Here is a 21,022-nt window from a genome sequence, read left to right on the forward strand (position 1 = left end):
TTCTGGGCCTCAGATTCCTCATCTATAAAGTGAGGGAGTTGAACTAGAGTGATTCCAAGGTTCTGCCAAGCCCAAATTGATTCCAAATCTGTGACTTACTTTTCAGCTAGCCACCAACGCCAGCATTCACTCTTGGGTTCACTGAATATTTACTGAGTCCCTACTATGTGCCAGGTAGTATGTTAGACTGGGAAATACACAGTGCAGTCTGATAGATGTTTGCTTTTAGTAGGTCACTGACCCCTTCTGGCCAGGAACTTTGCCTCACAGGAGCTGCTAACAGTGACTCGTAGTGCACCCTAAAGCACACCTCTTAACTTCTGTGAGATGTGAGTTACTCATTTGTAACTTTGAACATTCTCAAGGTCCTTTCTAGTCTTACTAGTTCAACACTTTATAATTCCTTAGATACTAGGAAGGAAGAAAAGGGAGAAGTCACAGATGACACTGAGCTTTGAAGCTTGGTGACTAAGAGAATGTCAGTTGATCCATTTGACAGAAAAAATGAATTTAGAAAACCTGTTCTGGATCAAAGTCTATGAATTCTGTTATGCATATGCAAAATTTCAGACCCCTTTTCTTCCCATTTCACAGATAAGTACTCAAATTTTTGGATCTCCCCCGTTTCCAGCTACAAACTTGTCTACACTGACATCTCATTTGGTATGTCTCTTTGTCCATTGTTATTTTGGGATCCCATCTCCTTCCACCTGCTCAGAAATATTGCTCCGTCAGGTTATCACCTTTAATATACCTTTAATTATCCCTCTCTATTGGACTTTCCTCTTCACTGTTTAAACATGCTCATGTCTGTGACATCTTTAAATTAAAAAAAAAACAAAAAACCTTTTATGCCCTAGCTTTTATATATTGCTTGTTTTCTCTTTACAGCTAAGATTCTTGAAAGAGTAGTTGGTTCATCATTGGTCAACATCCCTGCTGCCTATTCATCTGTCAACCTGTTGTAATCTAGTTTCTCCGTGCTACTTTACTAATTACTGCTATTTCCATGGTGACCAAGGATGTGATTGTAAACTCAGAAGACATTTATCAGCCCTTAACTGACTTGGTCTTCCTGCAGCATTTGAAATGGTTATCATTTCCTTTTGAAATTTTTTACTCTGGTTCACAGCACACCAGTCCCTAATGGTGGTCCTCCCATCTTTCTGTCCCTTTTCTGGATTCTTCCTAAGCTCATATTTGGGATCTATCCTTCCCTATCCTTGCCGTCCCTTCTCTCTGTCTCTCTGTCTGTCTGTCTCTTTCTCTCTGTGTCTCTCTCTCTCTGGCTCTCTCTCTCTCTCTCTCTGTCTCTTTCTCTCTGCACTCTTCTGCATGAGCTTATCTACTCTTGTGTAATGAGAAGAGCTTGGGTTTGGGATTTAAAAAGACCTTGGTTCAAATCCCAGCTTTACCATTTATTACCTTTGTCAACCTTGGACTGTTCCCTTAATCTTTCTGAGCCTACTTCTTCATTTACAAAATGTAATAGCTTACTTATAAAGCTGTAAATATATGTACAAATGCCTAGCCACATGCCCATTACAAAGTATACACTTGGCAAATATTAGTCCCTTTCCCCTTCCCTGACTTCAGCTACTACCAGTGTCTTTAGCCCAGACTATCTCCGGAGATTTACATCCTTATTTCTAGCTTCCTGTTGGATAACACCTCTTGAGTCTTATGTATACAACACGTCAATGGAGATCAAATTATATTTGATTGCCTGCTGTGGGCGAAGCACCCTGCTAGGTGTTGGAGATAAAATGGGAAATAAATAAGTAGTCTCTCCCCTTGAAGAACATACAGTCTGTGCAATGATAAAATTATTCACAGAGTGCTATAGGAATTTGGAGGAACAAATCTTCATTCAGCCTAAGTGGAGTTAGGGAAAGCTTTCTGGAAATGTCTCAAGCTAAACCTTAAAGAGTGAGTTAGGTATTAGCCAGAATCAGCAAGAGTAAGAAAGGAATTCCACAGAGGAAACAGTATGAGCAAAGATATGGAGTAATAAAATAGCAGTTCTGAAATCCTAGAACATTTAGAGAGAGGCAGGCAACAGTGGGAGGTGAGGCTAGAGAGGTTGACAGGGAGAAAGACATGAAGTGTTATATCCATGCTTAGGAACTTGGCTTTTATCCTGTATATGCTAGGAAGCCACTGAAAGGAGAGAATGACATGGTTAGCTTTGCAAAAATTATGAACAGAAATTTCTTAGAAGAAACACAAGCAATGAATACATATCTAAAAGATCCTCAACCTTATTAGAAATCAGAAAAATACAAATTAAGCTAATAGTGAAGTAGTCTTTTACATCCACTAGATTGGCAGAAATTAAGAAATATTGGTAATCCTCTAATTGTTTGAAAATTATTATATCATCAAGTATTTTTTAGGCTAAACATTTGCCAGTTATTTCAATAACTCCTCCAATGCCATAGTTTCTAAATATCATCTTAGAAATTTCAACTATGTTCAAGTATTCGAGTTAGTCAATTCCAAGTATGATGTCAAAAATTACTCAGTACTGTGGGTATAATCTGGCCATTGCGAAACAAACCAAAGTGTTGGCATTCATGGATTTAATATCAGTTTCAACTACCCTCAAACAACTAAAATAATCTGTAGTATTATTTTAATTTTATATTTATTTTTATTTTTGGCTGTGTTGGGTCTTTGTTTCTGTGCGAGGGCTTTCTCTAGTTGTGGCAAGCGGGGACCACTCTTCACCGCGGTGCGCGGACCTCTCACTGTCGTGGCCTCTCTTGTTGCGGAGCACAGGCTCCAGACGCGCAGGCTCAGTAGTTGTGGCTCACGGGCCTAGTTGCTTCGTGGCATGTGGGATCTTCCCAGACCAGGGCTCGAACCTGTGTCCCCAGCATTAGCAGGCAGATTCTCAACCACTGCACCACCAGGGAAGCCCCCAATCTGTAGTATTATTGAATTTCAAACTCAAACCCCACCTATGACAAAGCTGGTGTTCTTTCCTAGTGAACAAGCCTACCCACTAGCCACATCTCAAGCAAGCTTAATTGGTCTCAACATTTTATGGGGAAGAAATTATATATCACTGTGATGTTCACAACTTGAAGATTTACAAAGGTTACAATCTATCCTTCCCAATCCCTATAACCCCCTGCAGCTCACTTCATGTACATTCTGATTCTGAAAGATATATACGACCAGCCCCTGGCTTTTTTTTTTTTTTTTTTTTTTGCGGTATGTGGGCCTCTCACTGTTGTGGCCTCTCCCGTTGCGGAGCACAGGCTCCAGATGTGCAGGCTCAGCGGCCATGGCTCAAGGGCCCAGCCACTCCGCGGCATGTGGGATCTTCCCGGACTGGGAAGCCCCACCCTCCCTGGCTTTTTAAAAACTGACATGCACGTGCTCTAAGGCCTGTATAGGATATTAGGCCCTGACAACTAAGGGCTCCTGGCTTTGGCAGTAATGGTTGTAAAATATTTTAAGAGAGAACATTTTGCTGGTTTATAATTAAGCTGAATAACTTGGTATAAAAGTACTGTTGATAGAAAAGAATGTTTAGATTATCATAATATATAATCGGATATCATATTAAATATATCTTGTGTATCTTGTGTATTTGGGGAATATTTATCTAAGTAACTTTTAATAAAAGCAGCTTCTGGGACTTCCCTGGTGGCACAGTGGTTAAGAATCCGCCTGCCAATGCAGGGGACACGAGTTTGAGCCCTGGTCTGGGAAGATCCCACATGCCGTGGAGCAACTAAGCCCATGCGCCACAACTACTGAGCCTGCGCTCTAGAGCCCGCAAGCCACAACTACTGAGCCCATGTGCCACAACTACTGAAGCCTGTGCGCCTAGAGCCTGAGCTCTGCAACAAGAGAAGCCACCACAATGAGAAGCCCACACACCGCAATGGAAAGTAGCCCCTGCTCGCTCAACTAGAGAAAGCCCACGCACAGCAACGAAGACCCAATGCAACCAAAAATAAATAAATAAATATATTTATTTAAAATCAGCTTCTATGGAAGAAGACGTATGCTTTGAAATCACCCACCTAGTAACTTGTGAAAATGAATGTCATTATATGATTGATCACTTCACACAAAGGGGGGGGTGGGCAAAGGATATAGAAAAGCCAAAAAGGAGAAGGCTAGATGAAGATATAGGACAAGGAGAAACTATAAGATGTTTCTATTTCTATTACCCCCCAAAATATTACTAAATATATGCATAAACAGTATAAGAAGGAATAGCAGAGTGGAAATGGGTTGAAAGTCATAAGCTAAATATCATGTTTCTGCTGTTAGTAGCCATGTCATAATCCCTAAATAAAATGTTTGAGGCATTGAGAAAATTCATCTCCACAACTAAAGAGGGGTCAAGAATGAACATGTCAGGAAGATAAGGAAAATCTCTGTTTCTCTGCTTTACTTTAGCAATTTAGCATAATCCCAATGTTCCCATATCAGCTAAGATCTTATAAGAGAACCAATTCTTTAATATCTTCTCCAAATGTCTCCCTGTTTATATTATGCTTCTAATGAAAATTTTCCTCCGAGTTTGTTCTGCATCAGAGTCACTCTTTTAGAATTAAAAAGAAAACACTTAAAACTTCTGATTTTCCATTCTTTTTATTCTTCCTTTCATGTTAGAGCTCTTCTTTACTGTTTTTTTTTTCCTTCTCTCAACCTTTTCTCTCTTCCTCTCTTACATTAACTTTTCTTCTCCACTTCCTGAGTCATTGCTTAATTTAGAAGTAAAGGATTTTATTTACTGTATTTCTTCTGGAGTCACTAGAAGAATTAATGAAAGTTAAATACTCAGTAGCTAAATTTTACTAAGTTATAGTTAGTGATAGGGAAAGCAAAACTTTCATCAATTATAACATACTAGCTAAATTATAGTCTAAAAGAGTAATTCAACTTTCATATGCTAAACTTTCAAGCATTAGATTTGACAATAAATGCATATATATAATTGCTTTTACTATTATCTATGGTATATACTATAATAAAGTAATGTAACTTTTTAAAAATATGTATTCACATGTATACTTCCATGTGAATATTGTTCTTCAAAGTAGAAATGAAGCTATACTCTTATCCCAAATATGTTGTCACTGTTTTCAGAAATCATTTTGTACTGTGAATTATTCCTTATTATGGACTGAATGTTTATGTTCTCCCAAAATTCATATGTTGAAGTCTACCCCACAATGTGATGGTATTTGGAGATGGGGCTTTGGGAGGTAATTAGGGCTAGATGAGGTTATGAGGGCCCTGGTCTGATGGGATTAATGTCCTTATAAAAAGAGACACCAGAGAACCTGCTGTCTTTTTCTCCCTACCGCCTCCCCGTGCTCCCACAAGAAAGAGATCATGTGAGCACACAGTGAGGTGGTGGCCCCTACTTGTGTAACTCCTGAAGCGTCTCTGAAACAAATCTCAAAAGAGGAACATCAAAATTCTGTTGCACAATTGTTGAAATTACTGTGTTTTACCTTAATAATGGCATTTAAGAAAAAAAGGTCATTTGGCTATAAAAGGTCTCTGTACAGCCTCACCTACTAGAATATTAATGACAATTTAATTACATAAATAAAGCAAAGAACAAGTTAACATATTTCACTTTTCGTATAGTTACTGTTTTGATACATAGGTAATGTATTTTGTTCATTCCTTCAACAAATATTGGATACTGACCGTGAGTCAAGCATATAGAAGGTGCGATAGATACAAGTGCAAGAACAGATATTCTCTTTAAAGGAATTCATACCATGAATATATAATATTATAGAATTAGGAAGTCCAAAGGTTAAATGAAAATACACATTTCCCAGAAGAAAAACATGATTTAATAACATGTTAACGTGCAGTTATAACATTTTTCAAAGAAATGACTCTGGAAGTTTTGTAAAATATTTGTTTTATGGCCAGACAATATATGACTGAAAAAATAAATATCTTAGATATTTATCAAATCCAGCAATTTATAATTTTAACTATTGTATCCATCAATGTGATGAATAGTCCAAATTAGTTACCAAATCTTATTCTAAATTAACTTCTTCAAAAATGAAAAATTTTGAACTTCCAAAGGCCATGTGTCTCTTAAATTCTGCCATTTTCTCCACAATAATCAAAATATAAAACCTCAGAATTATTATACTACACAGAGAAACATTTTAATTGCAACAAATTATATTTCTTGGACCTTTCTATAAAAACTGTTCCAGGAATGAATAGGATCTTCTCATTTAGTTATTAGGATGGCTTAGAGTTTTTCAGTAAGGTGATCTTTTTGTAGATGTTTTCATGTTTATAGTAGGTAGCACTCATGAACAGGCAACCGACTGTCTGTGGGTCCACCTAGAAGAATCTGTGATATAAATTTAAAATAATTTATTGTACAATATTGTATTCATTTAGGTTTAATATGGAATACAACTGAACATGAATACTCATGAATATGCTTACTAGCAAGGAAATAAAAAATATATATAATCTGCATATTTTTAAGTAACGTTTGGAAATGTTCCTAATTTTAAATGTGACATTTTCAGATAATTAAACCTTTCCTTAATTCCTGGGCAACAAAGTTTAAAAAGTCAGACATTTTTTTGCTTCCATAACATTTAGCATTTGTGTGCAACACTTCCTAGAGAAAGTACTAAGTAAGGAGGGGAGAGGATGGGTTCATAAGATTGGCATTTACTTGGCCTTATTTCCATTGTTTCTCATGTTGTATGAAGATAGTTGCATATCACCCCTTTCCTAAAATGGAATATGGTAGAATATAGATTCTATTCATAAACGTGTCATTTGTTGATGAAATAATTTTGCCATTTAATGCTAACTGCAAGTTAACATTTTTTCATGGATACCAACCCATTTTCTAATAGATCCCATTTTATTGTGACAATATAAACATTATAATAATTTTTATTTATACATTTCATACATTTTAAAAAAATTAAACCTCTTGTTTAATAGTAACAAGAAGAATCATATCCGCTTAGTTCTCTGGCTCACTGAGTCTAGCAGGTTATGATCCTGCTCTGCATGTTCTGTGCATCTTTCCTCTTAACTACACTTTTAGTATTAGGCCAAGGAAGCTATTTCATCAAGTTCTGCACATGCTGTTTGATAGATTCCTAAATTATGTATGATTAAAATAGCTTTAAGATTTAAAATGATTAAAAATTGGGAAAATGCCTGCTAACACACTATTTTTGTAAGTCCTTTGTCAGTCCTCCGTAGAGCAGAATTCAGGGCTAAATGAAAATATTACTGAAAATACTTGGACGACTTATTGGAATAGCTACATCTGTATGAAAAAGCTGGATTACTCAGCCGTAAAAAGGAACAAAATTGGGTCATTTGCAGAGATGTGGCTGGAGCTAGAGACTGTCATACAGAGTGAAGTTAAGTCAGAAAGAGAAAAACAAATATCGTATATTAACGCATATATGTGGAATCTATAAAGATGGTATAGATGATCTCACTTGCAAAACAGAAATAGAGACACAGATGTAGAGAACAAATGTATGGACACCAAGGGGGGAAAGGGGGGTGGGATGAATTGGGAGATTGGGATTGACATATATACACTATTGATACTATGTATAAAATAGATAACTAACGAAAACCTGTATAGTTCAGGGAACTCTACTTAGTGCTCCGTAGTGACCTAAATGGGAAGGAAATCCAAAAAAGAGGGGATATATGTATAAGTATAGCTGATTCACTTTGCTGTACAGTAGAAACTAACACAACATTGTAAAGCAACGATACTCCAACAAAAATTATTTTAAAAACCCACAAAGCTGGGCTTATTATTTCCTTGACAATGGTTTTCTCCAAAAATAATGATGAATTTTAGTTTTAAATTCACTCATCAGGACAAGCACTAAAACCTAGAAATCCATTAACCAGTGGTTCCACTGCAACCTTGTTCAATTCATGAATCCGGTTGTAATAAAAGAAATAGAGCCTTTTGCCCCAGGTAAAGAAGGTCTTTGAAAATAAAACAGTCAAATTCCAAAAAGGGAATAAGCCAGATTTGCCTGCTGGTTCCATTACGAGTATTTATAATTTCTTCTATTATGGCCAATAATAGGAGAATGAGAACAAGTGAAGAGAAATATTAATAATTGGTTAGTTTCAGTGTAGCAATTAATACTTTACATTGTAAATATGGTCTTTTATGAAATGTATATGCAAATGATGTGCAGGTATTACAATAAGGCTGACTTTTGGTGAAATCCCAATGAAGGCCACATGCAGAAGACAGTGATTTTCAAACCCACCTCTCAGATGCAAACATCTAGGGCTCTAACCCCTGCCCACTTTGAACAGACAAGTTCCACTTTTTTTTTTTGCGGTACGCGGGCCTCCCACTGCCGCGGCCCCTCCCGCCGCCGAGCACAGGCTCCGGACGCACAGGCCCAGCGGCCATAGCTCACGGGCGCAGCCGCTCCGCGGCACGTGGGATCCTCCCGGACCGGGGCACGAACCCGTGTCCCCTGCATTGGCAGGCGGACTCCCAACCACTGCGCCACTGGGGAAGCCCAAGTTCCACTTTTTAAAAATCTATTTCATATAAAAGGGTTGTGAATAAGATTTCTTTCTTAAATCTCTGAACTAACAAAAAAAAAGTTCTTTACCTGATCTAGTTTTAGTGACTTGGATAAAATCATCCTCATCCTCATCACAGCTATCACAGTTAAATTGTTGGAGGACTGTTTCTGACTGGCTTTCAGCTTGATTTGCATCTTTCTGCTTATAGAAGCTTCGAAGTGCAACAAGACGGTGATGTATTGCTGCATGCATACATCCTGTATCTTTGGCACTGGCCTGCAAGAGGAAAATTAAGTTGTTAATATAAGTAACTTAATAATAGCCACATTTTACACATTTGTAACCTTTCACTATTAATAAGGAAGGAATTATATGACATAAATCTAGAATATAAATAATCCTAGAAACTAAAGGGTAAAGAGCCAATTCATCTTCAACCAAATTGAATCCTAGAGCAGATAATTTTATGAGGTCCCAATTTGTGCATTTTAAATTGAGAAAATGAAATTTTGTGATTTAAATTTTCTATTTCAATTTGTTTGTTAAGACCATCCTTCCTTCACTGTGTTATACTGTAGAAAATTTTAGGGTTGGGGGAAAAAGACTTTCATTTCCTTTACATCACTTGCTTAGACACCCCTGCAAGCTGCATAGCTCTGTAGAAAAGCAGAGCTCATTCGAATAGTCTATGATGTTGTACCATAAACACATCAGAAGTCCTTGCTTTCAGTACTTTTCTATTTTTACAGTTGCTATTAATATAAAAATGATGGTAACAAGAACATTGGTATAACATTTGCTGTTATAATATCCTTTTATTTTTTCAATCCTTATAATAAAACTTTAGGTTATTTATTCCATTTATGTTAGCAAAAGTACATAGTGCAGGTATTCAGTAAATACTTGTTTCCTTTTCCCTTTACAGATGAGAAAATTATGGCTCAGAAAGGCACAGCTTGTCTGCATTTAAACAGCTAGTTGACAGATTGGCTGGGACTTCGTTTTTGTCATCAAAGTCAGTGTTCTTTAAGGTAACATGTCAGTGGCTTACATTTTTGTATCTTTTCACAATTTCAAAGAAAATCTGGGAAAATTTTTCTCTTTGCTAATCCTTCAGAGAGCTACCAAATATTTCAAAACCAAGAACTGAGGGTTGAATCAACTACATGCCAACTTTTGGGGAGAAGGGTCTTAAAATATGGTTTTTCTTTTGTATGTTATTAAGTTACCTTAATGATTTTTAGGAAAAAAAATACACATTAAATAAAATATTTTTGTTTCTCATATTATGTTAGATATTACATAGCAGATGTTGAGTAAATATTTGTTGACTCTTGACCAATTTAATTTTTATATTAAGTACAAGGGTGTAATTTTTCTTCAGTAGGTTAATTAATAACAAATACTGAAAATATATGTAATTGAAATATAAATACAGTTCTGCTGCCTTGACTTTTTTACATTAAATTTTAAATATGCCTTTCACTAGTGTGTGTGTGTATATATATATATATATATATATATATATATAGCCAAATTCATTCAGATATTTTCATTCAAGAAACTCAGAACAAGAAGTAAAAGCACAATAATATATATATATTTTTGGACAACAAATTTGCAATGCTTAAAAATAATTTCCAGGAAGTACCATAAGAAAATGCTGGTGAGAATGAAAATTGGCTCAGTCTTTCTGGAGATAAATGTGTCAAGACAAGTCAAAACCTTTTCCCAAGAGAATTAACATGTATGTACATAGAGAATTCCTTGCAGAATTTATAATAATGAACATAGTAAATTGCCTAAGTATTTAACAAAACAGGATTAATGGAATAAATTATGGTACATAATAGAACAGAATTTATTTTCATCTATAAAAGAATTCTTGAAGAATGAACTATTTAATAACAGAAAACACTCATTTTCATTGATAAGTGAAAAGGTTACATATGTGTATTTCACAATCAAATGTTAGCTATTTAATCTTCTCAATCACTTTATAAAGTATATTATTATTGTCTTCCATTGGCAGATGAGTAAAATCGGGTTTAGGAGGGCTAAATAACTTGCCTGAAAGTCATGCAGTATGTACAGTATGGTACACATGTATATATGTACCCACACATACATGTATATACTAAAATGTAGTATAAGACCAAAATGTTAATAGTGACCATCTCTGGGAGTGGAATTTTGGGTGATTTTTATTGCATTTTGTTTGCTAATCTCCAAAAATTATCCTACAGTTTAAAAAGTCAGCATGGGCCAGATATTGAGCCGCAGAATCTAGTCATAGTTAAATCTAATCGAATCTAATCATAGTCTCAATCTCAGACAGGCTGCTTTACCCACTCAAAGACAGGGGCATCTGGCCTAGCAGAGTATCCAGTATTATCTCCCTAAATGGTAAACAGGGTTTAGACATCTTACTCTAAGATTTTAACACTCAACATCACTTATACCTAACAGTGCACCTACAGGTAGTTAATAAAACCTTTGGTTTTTCATCAGTGGGCTCTTGCCAACTTTTGTTTTTTCATTATTATATGGAAGCCAATTTACTTGTATTGTCATCTTCTACCTGAGCTGCTTAGATATTCAGTCTTCTCAAGTCTTCTGAGACTCGGCCTATGGGGGAAATCCAGCCTTTTTTCTCGCCTGATTCATGTCATCTCTGTCTTTTTTGCCTGGATCTTGTATTTGAGGTCAAGCATTCCTGCTGCCGGAACAGCTAAAGCTGTGCTCCCATCCTGTTACCTTGGAGACTGACTCATATCCAGAATTGGAATTTGCTATTGGACTGGTTGTTTTAACTTGCTAGCCCTGTGTTTTTCCATTTCTCACTGGTTCCCTTCCAGTGATTTCAAAGCCTCAATTTCAGCACGCAGTGTAAGCATCAGGGTGTGGATTCTGCTGGCCTCCTAGGAGCCAATCCTGACAGTAGTCTCTCTGGAATTTAGTAAGATGGTTGACATAATTTTAATAGTAAAGAAAAATGTAGGGGTTTGACAGCATATACCAATACAAATGTCTTGGGACCAGTACCAATTGACTGCTTTGAACTGTTGTTAATCTCTAAATTTCATGCAAAATTTAGGTCTTATATTAGACTGTAAACAACCATAATAAATGGCTGATTTTTTGCTAATGGTATAGGTTATTTTAATAAAATGAAAAAAACAAATGTGACTGCAGAGATCTATAAATACAGTAGGATAAACCTCTATCACTGAAATTTGTCACTTACCTGAATTAAAAACACTTTGATGTTATAGTCTTCTAAATCAGTAGCTGTTATTCGTAAATTGTTGTGGTTTGCTTTTTGAATCTCCATTTGAGCCCAGAGTTTACTATTGAGAATCAGCCTCAGGCTGCCTTGATTGTGCATAACTAAAATAGGAAGATGAATTTATCAGACTTTAGAGCAGTTGATTCCTTAGCCTTTCAGAGGAATTTGCCATTTTGGAAAGCAAATAAATCTGGTAGTTGTTTTTCAGACTCTATTGTCACTACTAAATTGTAATTTAATTGACTAGATTATAATTTGGTTTCCAAATTGGGCTTTATTATGTTGGAGGACCTTTTTATTAGCTTAAATGCTAAAAATGCTATATTTTTTTACTATAATATTAAAAAATGGTTAAATTTTAGAATTCCTTTGAGGACATAATGATCTGAAGAATATTTACCCAAGAATTGTTTATAATGGAGAAAACTGAAACAAAAACTTTAAGCATTCAAAAAATGGAATTAGTTAAATAAATGATGGTACAGCTATTGAGGATATTATGAACTCATTAAGAATACTAAAGAAGGATAATTATTAATGTAGAAAGGTGACCATGGCATACTATGCAAAAGAAAAAATCAGGTTACAAAGTACTATAAACACCATTTATCACAAATTTTTCAATATATTGTATACATTCATTGTATACAAAGTCCTTAAGAATATATTTTATTGACAGAAGCTAGCTACTAGAGGAAGATAGGCCTATGAGTAATTTAATTTTTTTTCTTCTTGTCGATCCATATTTTCCGTCTTCTGTAATGGACATGTATTACCTGTATAATTAAAAGAAAAGTTGTTTTGTGCATTTTTTTGGCAAGTAGTGGAAGGAGTGAAATTAAACCAGAGTAGAAAACAGCTAATACCTGCCTTGGGAATGATAGTCAGGTTATTTAGAAACCTGTTTGCCAGTGCTCCTAACTCTCTTAGTCTCTATTCTATTCCTTACTCACTTCTTGAGATTGATATCTGAAACTCACCAGATATCCATTTACCAGCTTCTACTTGTGGTCTCCTCCACAAGATTTGACCACCTGATATTGACCAGTAAACCCATCCACCCCGGCCCAGATCTCTGCCTGTGCTTACTTTCAGTTTGGACCTCTGAACAATGCCCAGTGTGTCTTTTGGATGCCAGAAACCTCCTCAGGCTTTTGGTTTGGCTGACCAAATTCTGACCAACACTCTGCCTGAAGGATTCAATAACCACACACCTTTATTTACTTGGAAATTGACCTCTCATCCCAACCCACACACTGTGTTTAGAATGCCAAGAATAAATTACAGGGCAAATATTCTCTTTTAGAAAAACGATTCCACTTCAAAAATAAATTCATCACATTCCTTTAAATAATAATGATTACTATTTAGGTGTTTGCTGGGCTCGGTCATAGGTGCTTTACGTGCATCATCTCACTGAATTCTCACACTCACTAAGTCATGGACTTCTATTATTTCCACGTTAAAGTGATGCAACTGGGGCAGAAGGAGAGTAAGTAATTTGTCCAAGGTCACCAGTTAGTAATGGAGCCAGAACTAGAACCTGTATAGTCTGACATCAGAGCCTACTTTAAATAGGAAACTCCTATAGTACATTAAAAAAATTGTTTAATTTACTGACAGCAGTCTAATTTATTGACAGCAGTCTAATTTATTGACACATAACACATCTCCAGAAAATGATGTGTACTTATATTGGAAAAATTTCCCTGAGAAATACTGACTCGCTTTACAAAATGATTCCTTACTTAGTCTTGACTGGAATGTTCCACAATCACTGCTTGCTGTGTCATTCAGTCTCAAAGCTCCTCTGCCCCTTTCAATCCAGGACTGTGTTGTTTTGTTGAATATAAAAAGCTTGCAGTTTATCTAAAGGACAATTTTTTAAAATGTCAAAATATAGAAAACTTTTCAAAGTGATTTCTTTCCTATGCTATAACACTTTTATTTGTCTGATACTTTACCAGAATAACCTTTGTTAATGATTTCTAAGCCAGCTTTAAAATTTTACTTAGCTTCTGAAACAATACAGTTTTTGAATAGTTCAAACATTAAAAAGCAAAAAGATGTACAAAGTGAAAAGTAACCCCAGCAACACTAGTTCCCCATCTACCAGTTTTCACCCCCTACAACAGGTAATCACTGTTGCTAATATTTTGTTTATCCTTCTAGAGATATTTGTGTGTATATACATGCCAATATGTATATATTTTTCTCCTATTTTTTCTATAAAAATAGAATACCATATGGTAGAATACCATAAATACTTTCCACATCTTTCTTTTTCACTTAACAATATATCTGTATATACCAACTTATAAATTAAACAATGTTATTTGAATTATGTAATTTATCTGAAAGTTAAGGAATCATGGAATTATTTGTATGCTTTAAAAATTTTAGCAAATACAACATCCGAACTAGCATGTGATACCACAGAGTACCATACTATAATTTAATGCTTACCAGTGGTTCTCAAATACTACTATGTACAAGAATCACCTAGATGACTTGTTAAAAATATATCATGTCAGGGCCTCACCCCTAGTGATTACTTCAGTGAATCTGGGATTAATCTGATCTGAGAGTTATGCTGTGAGACACACTTGTACAGTAAGTGTATCAGTAGATCAAGGGGGAAGAAAATAGGAATGAAGAGAGTTTGGGGTAAAACAGATGGAGAAAGGCTAAGGGAAATCTGTGCTTTGTTGAAAATGATTAAGTTGTAGTAATTACATTTTATATGCCTAGATTGACAGCTATACCACTCAACATTTGAATCCTAGGTGTGATACTATATACTACATCTGTGAAATTCTTGATTCATGTGAAATTCAAAACTGATTTAAAAGAACCTTTAGGATAAACAACAAGGTCCTACTGCATAGCACAGGGAGCTATATTCAATATTCTGAGATAAACCACAATGAAAAAGAATCTAAAAAAGAATGTATATATATGTATAACTGAGTCACTTTGCTGTACAGCAGAAATTAACACAACATTGTAAATCAGCCCTACTTCAATGTAAAAAAAGGAACTTTTAAAGGAAAACAAAAAACCCTTTTATTATCTTGAACTGAAATCAATTCATCTTATCTGCATTTTTAACTTTCAGTGTAAATAGAATTTTAAATCATATGATAACAACAAATTATAAAAGCTGACATGAAAAGTGTAAAATATAGGTTGTTTTAAGGCAAGGTCCTTGGTTGTCTTCTTTCTAAGGGACTAACGGGCGTGGTTGTAAAGACAGCAATCCATTTTCCTGCAAATTACACATATAAATGTAAGAATACAACAAAATATTGGTATAATCCTTGGAAGCCTGTAACATTTTTATTTAAGCATCTCAGTCTTTCTGAAAAGTATACTTCTGCCTTTATTTTTCAAGCTGTCTCTGCTAAGGGTAGCTTATTCCACACATGGAGGTGCGGCCAGGAAGAGCAATACATGAGGCACAGACCTTTAACACACTGTGTTCTGTCTCCTCCCCGGTTATGACATCAATTTTCTCCAGCAAACATTTTGGTGATGGTTTAGAAGAGAAAGCAGCAGCTGATTCAGTTAGGGGTATATTCTTAAGAGAGTCTGTTCCTGAGAGAAAATAGGGGGAAAGAACACATAAAACGCCCCATTTTCCCTACTGTGAAAGTTCTTTCTTGCCCCTGTTAACATGCATTTAGCCTTAGCTTTTTATAACAATGAGTGTTCCCAAAAAATCAAACTGCTTGAGTTGAGGCAGATCTCTTTAATGATCCCACATATCATTAAGTCAAACAATTATTAAAGCTTATATATCATGTTTATATGCTTTAATCTTCACCAAACATTTTAAAACACAGGGCTATTGTTTTTGTATTTTATAGATATTAAACAAATGACATGGAAAAACAGGAAGTACACCAGTTGAATCAGATGTTTTACAAATGAAATAATTCTTACTTGAGTTTGGAGCGTTGATAGGAAATTTTAAAGTGAATTTGAATGGTTTTTCCTTGATGTATGAATCATTTTCAAGTTGAGGCTGAGTGAGTTTTTGAGTACCCTAAGTGGGGGAAAAAGATGTATTACTTAATTTTATCCCCATATATTTGCAGTAAGCCAAGAGATACTTTTGTTCTTCTCAGGGTGGCAAACAAACCCAAAAGCTCTGTTTTTGTTTTGGGCTCCTTTTGTGCTGAACAGAGAATTCCTCCCCATTATTAGAAGACCTTGGTTTTCCTCCCCATTATTAGAAGACCTTGGTTCTGATCTCAGCAAACAATCTAGTTACCACCAGCCTACTTCAGGTGGCATCTAGTTCCAGGGGCAATGGGAAAGCTTTTCGAGACCCAAAAGGAGGTAGTAGCTGTCCCATGCTACCACCACACCAACCTGATGCCTAGGGGGAGATGCAGCTGTTGTCACTTTTTCAAGGTATTTCAGTATTCTCAACAGTCCACTCTTTCTATCCAGTTCATTTAAAAAACTAAAAAGTTATCCAAAGAACCCACTAGCTGTCTCACATCATCACTACAGAAGGAATCCTAACTTCTCCTCTAAGACAATTTTTGCCAACAATCAATTTTTAAGGCTGCGTACCTGGGGATTCGCACATGTGTTGTAATCAATGCCTGTGTGAAGAAAGACCAAGTAATTTCCATGCCATTTATAACCTGTACAGCCCCCTGCATAGCTCCCTGCAGAACAGGGAGAATTGGACAATACTTCAGAACTTGAGTTTATATCTTTTCCCTTACTAATTCAAGATTCTTTCACATTATTTAACTGGACATCAAGATAATCTGTTAAAATTGGTAGAGATGGGTGTAAGTATCTCCATTTTAAGAAAACAGAAACTAAAGCACAGAAAGTTTAATGACTCACTCTTAAAAGCACATGGTCAGCAAACAAATCAAGAGGGCATCCTGGCCCCCAAATCACACAGCCACAGGATTACAGGATCAACTAGAGGACAAACACAGGTGATCTCTACAGCTCCTGCTATCCTAGCATGTTATCAGCTTAAGGAGACAGGAAGCTCAGGTTCCTTTGTAAGTCAAAGTTGAAGCGCCCATAGGAAATGCACACAGGTACCTACCTCCTCACACCAAATCTGTAATTCCCACTGTAGTTCATTTGTATAGGTATCTCTCTCTTTCCCTTACTGGACTATAAACGTCTCTAGAGGACAGGGTCTTCTTTAGCTTTGCATAACCACTTACCCAGGTGGTTTTCAATCCTGGCTGTATATTCAAATCTCCTGACACCTGGCCTCACCCACGGAGATCCTGATCTAATTGGTTAGGGGAGATGGCCAGGCATAAGTCCTCTGAAGGCTCACCAGATGATAGTAATATGCCACCAAACTTGAGACCAATGCCAATGCTTTATATATCATAAGAACACAATCCATGTCTGTTAAATGAGTTGAATGTTAAAGTTGATCCCATGAGGTTTGAAGAGTATTTTATTTGTGTCTGTGACATCTTACAGAAGCTGCGACTAATCTAGAATAAATGTGCCTAAATATATTGCCTGGAAGTTGGTCCATTCTGGTTCACATCCAAAGGTGTAGGTCAACAGCTCTAGGATTGCTGGAGCTGACCATCTTGGGAGTGGCAGAAGGGTGCCTCAAAGCTGAGAAGCTGTGATACTTCTCTTGGAATTGGGGTTAAGCCTGAGGCAGGTGTAGAATAAGCTAGATCTTAAAAGTAACTGATTTGTGAAAGCCCTTAAAATTTTGGAATAAACAGGCCTCATGAGTTGGTGGTCCTTTTGTTATTCTGAGCCCTTGCACAGGTTTTAAAATCTGTACATCCTCCGTGGGATTCTTCATGTAATAGCCCTGAGACAAGCTAGCTTCCTTGTCTTGTCTCAGCCAAGATTCTGGTCTGGGTGAAAGTGGAAAGAGTATAAAGATGTGTTGGACCAGATAAAACCATGGGCACATTTGCTGCACAACTTCCACTTGGCTGTATAATTCCCCACTGTAGATCATGCTCTGTTTTAGAAACGTGCCCTGTGGAGGACAGAGCAGCAACTGCCTCACGTAGGAGGATGCTCAGTATTAATTAAGGATGATGGTAATAATAATCAGGGGGTTCCACTTGGCAAGTACATTCTCCTAGGCAAGTAAAAGACTATGATTTTCCTCTTACAGCTAGAGAAAAAAGTTATAATAATGCTTTTCAGTGTAAAATCTTGAAGGGGAAAGTTGTGGTTAATGAGAAAAATTTGGCAAATGATTTTAAATGCATCTTGTTATAAAAAATGCTATTGAAAAACTGTATTAAAATATCATGACCAGTTGAGTTTATCTAACTATTGCAGACAGTTCCGGGATTTCCTTGGGTACCTCTGGTTTAATGCAAGTCAAAGAAGTATTTAGTATTTCTTATCAGTAATAATGTTATAATTATACAATTCCCTTCCTCTGTGGTTCTTGTCTATTATTTTAACAACTAGAACTTGCTTCCCAGGAGAACCTTTCCAGTTAAAGACAGAAAATGTGCCTTTGAACTCAGGAGTTAAAAAGTATGCTCCAATTTAACATTGTCTTAATTAATTTGCCTTCAGAAATTTGAAGTGACAGCTCTCTGTATAATAATAGAAACATCTGCCAAAATCTTACCAAAACTCTTTCTACCATGTTTTCTCCAAAAACGAAATCAGAACTGCAGCTTTGAAAAGAATACTTATCTTCATTTGGTTGACATCTAAGGAAAAGAAATAAGCATTTGCTATTTTAAATATAGTAGCAGTAAATATAGCCATTTTAAACCTTAGCACATGAAATAATCAGATGATTGAATAGATTTATGTAAAGCATAAAAACATCTGCTAACTTTTGTTTATCTGAAGTTAATAAGAAATAATGGAAAAATTGAGATAGGTACTTCCAGGCATGCTATTCAAAATATTTGACGGCTTTTACAGCACTGGCCAAGACCAGTCCAAACGGGCTGTGTGATCAACAGGGGAGCTGCCCAGCCCTTATCTTTTTGCTTTTCCAGCACTGACTCGTCTCCAGTCTCCAGTCTCCACTCTCCTTTTCCCCAACTGGCCAATGCTTTTAGCGATCCAAGATCTCAGGGCAAAAGCAAAGCCAATCTATCTTCTCAGTTATACTTGAGTGTGCAGTGGTTTAATTTGGTTTTTCCCTCCCAGAAACTTTTTTTTAGTGTTTTAAGTGTTTTGCATAATGAGAAACTCAAAGACATGCAGCCCTCTGTTTGTTGACAGATGGACTCCGGGATCCCTATTGCATCCCCAACGTGCACAGTAGGTAAGGGCTGAGGTACCTGCGTGGGCCCTAATCGCGAGTCCAGAATGTCCACGGCTAGTTGTAATCTTCTCTCAGATCAAACATGCCCTCATCACTGGTGATGCTAGGAAATATTAACTTTCACTTTGCATATTTCTACTGCTTTCTTTGTTGTCTATCCAACCTATGTTAATAAATAATAATGCCAGCAATAACTTAAAAGAGGGGAAAGAAAGAATGCCATGGAAAGGCTAATCTATTAGCCAATAATTAATGCCTAACTAAATAAAAATTTAGCTGTACCTATTTGAAACATACTTACCCAAGTCAACAAGACAATAGAGATGATCCAATATCAATATGATAATATTTAAATATTAGAGATGTTTTAAAAAACATTTTAAATTTGTATATTTATAAAATCTCCTTTCAAACAGAAATCTTGGCATTTTATCTGTACAATGTCAGAAACTTTTTTCCCGGAAATGGTTATAATGATAAAAGGGAGCAAGAATGAAAGAACACCACCTGTTTCCCCATCACTAACTTACCCTACTGATGTAGGACCTAAAAAATTCTGGTTAGTAGACAGCTGGACTGAAATTCTGGCACTTGGTAAATTTTCACTTAGCAAATAGGAGTTCTCCTCAGAAATCTGAAAGAAAAAAATCCATCAAAAAGTTCATTTAAACTGCCTTACTAGATATATAAATGTGTTGAAAACTTACTTTGTTCAAGTACTACCCTAAACATTTTATATACATTATTTCATACGCTCCTCAGAACAACTCTATACACTTTGTACTTCTATTAAACACATTTTACAGGTAAGTAAACTGACCTAACAAGCTTAAATAATGGGGGCAGGCCTGGGCAACAAGGAAAGGGGACTGATATTCGAGCCTGGGTCTGCCTGACACCAGACTGAGCGCGAACATTCAGAAATCCCACCTCCTTTTGTTACCTTTACCCCTTTAGCCAAGTGGAGTTAATTCTCATTTCTAGATTAGCAAATATCTTTCAGGACTATTTAATCCCTGGAAACACCCTAAGAGCTTCACCATCATGGCCACCCAGTGTGAGAGAAAACTCCATCTCTTCCTCTAGAAACTTCCGACTGGTAACTAAGTCAGTTAGTTACTCCATCTGATGTGTATATACATATGCACCTTACCTGCATTAATGTATAAATGAAGGAGTGAGCAGTTTTTGATCTGGAAGGAGCCCCTATCTGTTATCTAATCTAGTGTCCTCAGTGTTTTGTGGACACATCCCTTCCTCCACCAGGGATTTTCAAAGATGTTGCAGGGACTTCCTATCTTTAAAGGTAAATGGGGTCTGTTTCCACTTTAATTTTATATCAATCAATAAAAATAATTTTGAGTATTTTTCCCTTTGTAACAGAATTTGAGAGCTGAGAAATATGTGTCAAGAGAGTATGTGCCGTTGGTTAGCAAAGATCAAAGTCCATGCTTAAGACTCAGTCACTCAGATGATTTATCTCAGCCAAAATGGTAGTTTTTAACTCTATGTTGGTTGAGATAGTTGTTATTAGGCATATATTATTTGAATTACATGCAATAAGTGACCAAAACTAATGACAGGATGAATGAAAATTGCTCTAATTTTGATATACAAGTTAATAAAGATCATAAAAATAAGTGTTCTATAAAATTCACCTACAGATAATTCTTACTAGATCTATAAATTATAACATTTTGTCAGAATTCTGACATAGCATCTTTTTTTTTTAAGTTTTGAATTTTATTTTATTTTCTTATACAGCAGGTTCATATTAATTATCCATTTGACATAACATCTTATATATAGTTTGTCTTTAGATCTTCAAAAATCATCATTCAATGGAGAAAATTCAATGATGGGCATATCCAATTAGGCTTTTCACTTATTAGGAATAA

General features: G+C 36.0%; 1 protein-coding gene across 4 annotated transcripts in view; it reads right to left on the bottom strand.

The window, feature by feature from the left end:
* Positions 1 to 4,122: 4,122 nt before the first annotated feature.
* Positions 4,123 to 21,022, bottom strand: part of RANBP3L (RAN binding protein 3 like) — a 49,128-nt gene continuing 32,228 nt past the window's right edge. For all 4 annotated transcript variants that reach the window (XM_060295712.2, XM_060295711.2, XM_030843632.3 and 1 more), the window contains 8 exons: positions 19,655 to 19,758; positions 18,471 to 18,555; positions 15,800 to 15,902; positions 15,321 to 15,451; positions 13,603 to 13,723; positions 11,813 to 11,955; positions 8,652 to 8,841; positions 4,123 to 6,364 (listed from right to left, as the gene is read on the bottom strand). In XM_060295712.2, the coding sequence (XP_060151695.1) occupies positions 6,321 to 6,364; positions 8,652 to 8,841; positions 11,813 to 11,955; positions 13,603 to 13,723; positions 15,321 to 15,451; positions 15,800 to 15,902; positions 18,471 to 18,555; positions 19,655 to 19,758 (921 nt within the window). In that variant the 3' untranslated portion in view covers positions 4,123 to 6,320. The remainder of the gene's footprint in view (positions 6,365 to 8,651; positions 8,842 to 11,812; positions 11,956 to 13,602; positions 13,724 to 15,320; positions 15,452 to 15,799; positions 15,903 to 18,470; positions 18,556 to 19,654; positions 19,759 to 21,022) is intronic.

Source organism: Globicephala melas, chromosome 3 (genome assembly GCF_963455315.2).
Source record: "Globicephala melas chromosome 3, mGloMel1.2, whole genome shotgun sequence".
NCBI classification, from domain to species: Eukaryota; Metazoa; Chordata; class Mammalia; order Artiodactyla; family Delphinidae; genus Globicephala; species Globicephala melas.